Raw genomic sequence first — 8,060 nt, forward strand, 5'->3', positions numbered from 1 at the left:
CATTTGACGTAAACTTGGAATAACGTAAAGAAAAAATTGCAAAATTTCAAAATATATTTTTTTACGCATTTAATAAATTCTCATAATTTTATAGTTAAAAAAAAAAAAAAAAAAAAAAAAAAAACAAAGCGAATTTTTCACTTACCTATGGCCCCAGGGTGGTACAAAATACAAGCAACAGTGCACGCGATTATCTTGGATATTACGACGATTTAAACCGCTTTCATCCGTAAAATATTGACGAAACTATTATTTGAATAATAATAATAATAATAATTATTAGAAAATTTTATTGCACTATTCTTCTATTCTTACTCTTGTTCTTACTTGTTCATCTATGTAAGCCGTGCATACTCTCCAGCTATCCTCGCAATTGATGGCATCTCCAAAGCCCGGCGTATCGACTACAGTCAATCTTAAGCGTACTCCGCGCTCTTCAATATCCATTGTTTTCTTTTCGATACGTGTTGTCTTCTCAATCCGTTCTTCCACATTTGGTATAATGCGATTTTTATATAAATCTCCCAAAAACAAACTATTGATTAAAGTCGATTTGCCTAAACCGGATTCACCGACGACCATTAATGTGAATTCAAATCCACGCTTGACAGACTTTCGATGAACTTGTTCGGGCAGTGTTGCAAAACCAATATAATCACGTTCTTTATCGAAAGAAGGAGTTTTAGCTAAAATGAATGCGAAATGAAGAAATCAATCATAATACAAATGATTAACTTTAAACACTACTACTATTACTACTACTACTACTACTACCCTCTTTATGTGCATTATTATTATTACGATAATACGTATAGACGATAATCAATTTGAAAAAAAAGTTACAAAAACTAATAAATAAATGAATAACTAACTCTTTTAAATTCAAGTCAAGTGTAAATGCATCCATCAAGTCTCTTTGAGCATAACGTCTTAATGTGAACTTAATAATACGCTTTTACTTACCATAAAACATTTCAAACATGTTTTTAAAAGCGCTGTGCTACGGATGAATTCATTTTCACAAAAGTGCTAATTTCCTTTGTCAGAGAAAAAGTTCTCATACTCAAAGCAAACAACTTTAAATATGTCAATAGGTGCAGAAATGATTTACAATAACGCAACCAATGAAACGTACAACAATGTTATGAAATGTTTTATGAGCGAAGGTTGCTTTAATACCTAACATATCCTATCATATCCTCGACGTAAGGTGACTAAGGTAAGCAAGAACTTTGGGGCCGCGTTCTATGCAATTTTTGTGGCGAAATATTAAAATTTTTTTTCGTTTTTTTTGCATTCAACAAACAGAGTTAAGCTGTCGAGTGCTTGTTTGTGTGTGTACAGGACTTGAAACAATCCTCGAAACGTTAGACAAATATAAAAATGTTGATTGCAGTCAGTTAAATAAATTGATTTTATTGATATCATCGCTGTCTGGCTGAAGCATCTGAGAGATAAAAATTTTTTCGCTGTGAAATTTCGCAAGTAACATACATACATATTTCGAAAGTAAAAAAAAAAGAAAAAATTGGTTGCCTTCGACAAGTTCAATATTTCATTAAATGTGTTGTTATTTTTGTACGCTACACCGCTTGTCTTACAAAGGTATATTAAGTTTATCACACCCAGAAAGCCTTAAAATATAGCCCCGAATCAGAATCATCTTCTGAATATGATATAAGTGTAGCTGTTCGTCTGATGTCTGCCCCTGCTCTAGCGCAAACCCCATTGAAACAGTTTTGATTTTTGAAAAGACTTTATATGAAAGCCAATTGCAAATTTTCAATATTTCCCGACAAAAGTTACTTTCGATATTTTTTGGGCTCCTTCTCATACAGTCGTGCCTACAAAACACAGTGTCGTTATAGCCTTGTACAACTTGTGCTACAGTGTGTATTAAGCCAGCATGGACGTGTGCAACGCTCAGAAGAACTTACGATATATCCATTTCTTATAGATATATCCATCGATTCAAAATCATTTTATGCATGTGCACTTTATGAATACATTTTATGAATCGATCCAAGCTTATGTGTCCGTGTAATTTGGCCCAAGGACGAGTATTATTTGAAAATGATTTGGATTGGTCGACTTTTTCGACCATTCCCCATAGAGCGCTTTATTTGGAAAAGTCGCTATATGAACTAATTTTGCCAAATTTAGATTAGGTCAGATTGTGTTTTGAGCTTTTTGGAATTTTATCACAAAATCAATTGTCCGATTATCGGATTGTAATGGCTTTCGCGGTTTTGCAACAAACAATGCCTGCCCAGTTGACGCCAGTCCACGATATTACTGTTGCTGCAACATGCTGACGACCTTGTCTAGCATAAGATGGAAAAGTTGAATTTGTTAAGCATTCAGATTTAACGAGACGATGCCGTATGTATTCCATGAGCCTTTTTGTAAAAATGAAGTTTCTTTACTTCGTGGCATCTCTAGGCAACTTCACTTATTCCGAATGGTTGACAATGGGTGGTGTTTGTGTAAAGGCTTATTATTAGCAAATTTTTAACAAAGACTTCACCACGTCTGAAATATATTTTTTATTTCAAGACCACTTAACTAGTTGGCCTGTAAGAGAAATTTATGATAAATAAGCTACTCATGGTATGCACTTGATTAGAATTGGCGCGTGTACAAAAAAAAAAAAACCTATACAAAGACACACCCCTGATTATGTTGGAAACTTTGGTTGAATAACATAACAATTAAAAGTAAAACAAAAGCTGCATCGCAACAAAAACAACAATAATAAAAAATCAAGAGACGGCTACATGAACAACATCAACAATATAAGACAAAGGCACCCGGGAAGAACATAGACATACCTACGGCTTGTATGTACATATAAATATAAATATATATGTATACCTATACAGTTGTAGGTGTATATAAGTATACATATATATATATTACGTACACCTGCACAAATTTCTATGCCTTTAGGCAGCTTTCACTAATTTAAGATGAAATAGGAAGAAATTAAAAGGGCCAAACCCACAAAGATACACACTTACATATATGTCTTCATATAAGCACATATATGTCCATCAAATAATTATGACATTGATTATCCTTTTATGGTGACATCAACAGGATTATTATGTTCTTTTTTACTTGCTTCCTATTAAGCTCACATAGTATTATACAATATTTACATACACATATACATATGAATTTTTCTTCTTGAAAAATTGCTTTAAAAAAACTTACACATTTTCTGAGAGGATTGAAAAAACTTCCTGCAATACTTTTATTGTCTGATAAGATTTTTTTTGGGTGTCGCTGATGTTCTTTCTATTCACAGTAATCGTTAGAGAAGATTTGTTTTTTTTTTTTAAATATATTTTTTTTTTTTGGTGTTTTGTTTCTTCTTTTTGTTATCGTAGCAAAATTTTAAAATCAATAATGTTTTAAAATTCTTACAAAATATCCCCGAGTTGACGATGAACACTTTGTATGGAGTAGTACAGTATATAAGCAAATATTTTTTTATTAGATTTTATAAAACAAAATTGTTTTTTTTTTTTTCAATCGACTTCCAGTGTACGCTTTTAATCAACGAGACAACGATGAAATGATGAGACGGAAGCAGAAATATTTTTTTATTTAAATTTATATTCGTTTACTTTCTCGTGATTTTTTTTTTTTTTTTACTATTTTTTTTTTTTTTTTTTTTTTTTTTGTATTTTATTACTATTATTATTATTATTATTAAATTAATTTATATTTTTTTCTCGTTATTCATATCAATGTTTTTTTTTCCTTTTATCTCTTATTAATAACAAAATATGCAACATCAAGCAAAATATATTTGTTGATAGTTGAATATTGTTTGTGCAATATTTTTGTTATCATTCCAGTTGAAAAAGTTTGCGCATGTGTTCAACGACTTGGCCTCCCTTTTTGGAATATAATTTTTAATTTAGCTCTTAAAGAAGATTCTCTTCAAAGGATAATTGATTGATTTGAAATTTTGCTAAAAACCTTAACCAAATTAAATTTTCACCAAAATTTTCACTTTTTCCCGGTTCTATTTTCGTCAAATATAAAGTTAAATTATTTTCCTTCATATTTGCAGCATCGGTCTCAGGTTTACTTTTCTTACTCTATAGAATTAGGTGTAAAAATAAGTTCTCATCGGTTTTTTTTTATGAAAAAAAAAAAACTCATTTCATAGCTTATGTAATATATATGTATATATGTATATAGGTATATATAATAAATTTTCGTTTTCTTTTAAAAAAATATGAATAACGTGAGACCATTCAATCTTTTCGAGTTATTCACAATTTTGCGGTATTGACGATATGAAGAAAAGTTGTGCGCTGAAAAGAGGATAATCCGCAAAAAGAATTTTTATGAAATAAAGCGATAATTGTACCACTTTTCAGAGACTCGGAGCTGAGACATTTTGCTATACCTCGTCGAATTTTATTATACTGAAAGATCGTCCCACAAGGAGTTTTGTGCATATTGTGTTCATTTCTTCTTAAATATCCAAAGGAATGTAATCAATGTCATTGTTGATTGACTTCTACAATGGTGATCTTATACCTATGTTGGATCAGCTTATAATACACTAACTAGATCTGTCTGGTCCCATCAAACATTAAGTGCTGTCTCTTTCGCGAGATGATTGGTCATAGGGGATTAACCCATCATATATTACCATGCAAAAGCGATTTTCGTTTACATCTTTAGAGTAACAATCCATTCGCAACTTTTCAAATCCCCATCTACCTCTCATTGAGCAATTTCCATGACTGCTGGGTGTTTCCATGTAAAATTACATTGATGACGTTACTGCGTCCCATTGTTGTACCATCACTAGTTATTTTTGAGGATCATCTTCATTTCCGGACATTGTTCTCCCATTAAATCATTAAAATTTGGCATATGCCTTGCATTTGCCTATGCAGTATGTTTTAATCTAAACTTTCACAAGAAAACATTCGCTATCTGTTGTGTATTTTTTTTTATATTTTTTTTTTAGATTTAATAAGAAAACTAACGAATGATAGGCATATTATATGAGGGCATCACTGTTAGATTTCCTTTTATGCAAAATTTTAAAACTTGGTACTTTGTTGCAACAAATGCTCACAAATAGGCGACGGTGTCTCGTAGAAAACTGCTAAGGACTTATTTTCACACCTGCTAGACGGTGCCTGCTCTCTCCGCTTTGGAAAAAAGCAATTTTATGCGCTCTTCTCTTACACCCTTAAGTTTCTATATAGTACTATCGCTCTTATACACCCTTATTTATCGAGCAAGCAACGATTAAAGGCAAAATATTATAATACAGAAATTATTATTCATGAAATATGTGACCTTTTTAAGAGCGAACAAGCTTTGTATCACTCTGGACAGAATCCTTGACATCCATCAAGTAGACTCAGTACTCCATACTTCAGCCACCGTACAGTGGCTCCGTTCTTACGTTTACAATGGTATCGTGTATGGTTAACTAGTTTTGAAGGGAACAATATTTTCGGATTTCTTTTCCCAATCATGTCAACTCTTTGACAATTGTGATCTGGGGATATTTTTCGCCTAAGATGCGGTCAAAGTTCGCCCAAGCTTTCTTAGTCCGCTTAACGTCGGCTTCAAGACTAAAATTATACGATTCGGTGTCAATATCCATCTGCAATACTTCTATTATTCGAAAAACATTAGTCAGATCGTCATTGCAACTATACACAGAACAATAGCAGTTGCTATGTCCAAGACAGAAAGCGCCGAAATTTCAAGCAAACCGTTTTGAATTTCTCCCAAGTATTTTCGAAGGGTTCCAAAGAAGAAGAAAAACAATCGATTTTTGGTTTAACCCTAGAATCGCTTAGAGTTACAAAAAAAGTATACAAAGTATAAGGTAGAGTGCGCATGTTATAGGGCTCATGCGCTAGTACAACAATTGTCAACGAAATTTTGCCCGATATACGATATATGATGTATGCGATGCGATACATGATTTGTACTAAGACATGGTGTATGCACTTTACTTTCTACCACAAACTGGTGGTAATTATTAAAAAAGATTGGCTCAAACCGAATAAAAGGCATTTTGGAAAACAATAAAAACATTTTGACAGGCCATGACGCACCGTTAAATGCCCCAACACCATTTAGCTTAATGCCATTTTTCGAATAAATGGTTCGATACGGACCATTTGCAATGGCGTTCGTTTTGATGTATCAAATTTCGTCGAAATATCTCCAAAATTGCGATCTGTACGTTGAACGAACATAAGAGTACAAGACAGACATATAGAGTCAGACAAGCTTATATCGAGTCAGAAATGAAAATGAATCTCAATCGGTCGCAGTATAAAAGGTGCATCCATGTCAAGTCCTTATGCGTGTTGTACACATTCGCACAAACTTACTATATCTTTGTACCATACGTCATACGTGTGGGGTATAAAAAGAAAGATCAAATGACTTTATTCATTCGCCAATTAACGTTTTTTTTTTGATAACAACAGACCAATCGACTATTCACTATTAAAATATCGAATTCCTGTTTTTGTAATGAAATATCGTTACGATGGCAAAACGTTCGACTTAATGATTTAGCTTAATTTGTAGCTAAAATTTCAAGAATTCTAACAAATTAACACTAAGCTAAAAACACTAAAGTATTACTCTGAGTTAATATTGGCTTAGGAGGCCTGTTCAAAATCAAATTTCTTGCGTTATTTTACGTTATCTGTTATGTATAATAAAATGTAATTGTTAATCATCGAGGAATTCTGGAACGCATTTAGCCAACTTTTGGATTTGACATGAGCATTGCAATAAAAGACAATTGAACGTAACTTTGCAAAGCGTCAAGTAATGAACTACTACAAGTAAACGAGAGAAAAATATCGTTTTTTCTAAGAATTGTAAGGTAAGCAATTCGATTTCTGATCTTAATTTGATGGAATTGATAAGAGAAAATATTAAACAATTAAATCCATATGTTGCAGCAGACGGACATGGTTTAAGCGATGGGGTCTCTACGTGCGTTACAAATAGTTGCATCTAAATCTAATCACATATAACACGTGTATATACGTGTACGTATTAAGAGCATTAGCTGGTCCCGGCATATATATTTGATATATATGTTTCACATATGTTTTTTTTTTTCATTGTTAAACGATGGAAACAATTCACGGCCTCAAGAATTTTAAAAAGCATAGCATAGCATAAGAAGCAGAAAAAGAAAATCGTAAAAACGAGAGAAGAAACGAAAATCATTATCGATTCCATTTTATTGTAATTGTTTGGATTATTTGCTGCACTGTATAGTCCTCGCCTATTTCTTTCATTTTATATTTTACAGATCGAAAACTATTTTCTTACACCAGGTGTCAAATCCCTAGAATCATATCTCATTCCATGGTGGTTGCTGATAGGTTACGCAGTAATACACGATATTTTAGATAGATCGCTTTTGGAAGCCGCGTTCTTGCTAAAGCACCAGCACTAATGGCATGTATGTGGACCACGTCTTGTGTCTTCCCTTCTAATGCCTTCATGTATTCAATGTGCCCAAAATTATAACTATATATATATATATGTGGATAAATTAACTAAAGTCACTAAGAAAAGCACTCGTCGGACTATTCTCGGAGCTCCGTGATCGATCTAACATTCGTTCAGCCTTCGCAGTATCTAGCTATACCTGTCGATCTAATTTGAAAATAATCACGGACTAGAAAATCTTCTCCACCTTCTCCATAAGTCAACGATGTACTCAAAGAAGACACCGCTATCATCTCAGCCTAACTGCCTCTTTTTCGACCTATCGGTTTAATTTTAGCGTCTACAGCAGTGCGCCTAGGTTAGAAAAGGAGTCTTAAGAACATTCTCGCGTTGTATGTTCTATGGGAAAACCGGCCACTAGATAGAAGGCTTTTCTCCGAACAGCCCGACCAAGAATGTGAACATTTTGTTGATATCCGATAGGTACTCAACATATGCACGCTATGATGCATGTTAATGCAGTATTACAATACAATTTTCATGCACTCACTTTAGGCGGCGACGCTTCAATCTTCGCTCTA

At 33.1% G+C, this 8,060-nt stretch overlaps 1 protein-coding gene across 1 annotated transcript in view; it reads right to left on the bottom strand.

The window, feature by feature from the left end:
* LOC119633291 (septin-2) overlaps positions 1-3,336 on the bottom strand; it is a 4,339-nt gene extending 1,003 nt beyond the window's left edge. Inside the window, exons 1-3 of the mRNA XM_038026779.1 lie at positions 3,217-3,336; positions 328-686; positions 146-246 (exon numbers count right to left, since the gene is read on the bottom strand). Of these exons, the coding sequence (XP_037882707.1) occupies positions 146-246; positions 328-686; positions 3,217-3,220 (464 nt within the window). The 5' untranslated portion in view covers positions 3,221-3,336. The remainder of the gene's footprint in view (positions 1-145; positions 247-327; positions 687-3,216) is intronic.
* Between the last annotated feature and the right edge of the window lie 4,724 nt (positions 3,337-8,060).

The sequence above is a fragment of the Glossina fuscipes genome, unplaced genomic scaffold (genome assembly GCF_014805625.2).
Source record: "Glossina fuscipes isolate IAEA_lab_2018 unplaced genomic scaffold, Yale_Gfus_2 0, whole genome shotgun sequence".
Taxonomy (NCBI): Eukaryota; Metazoa; Arthropoda; class Insecta; order Diptera; family Glossinidae; genus Glossina; species Glossina fuscipes.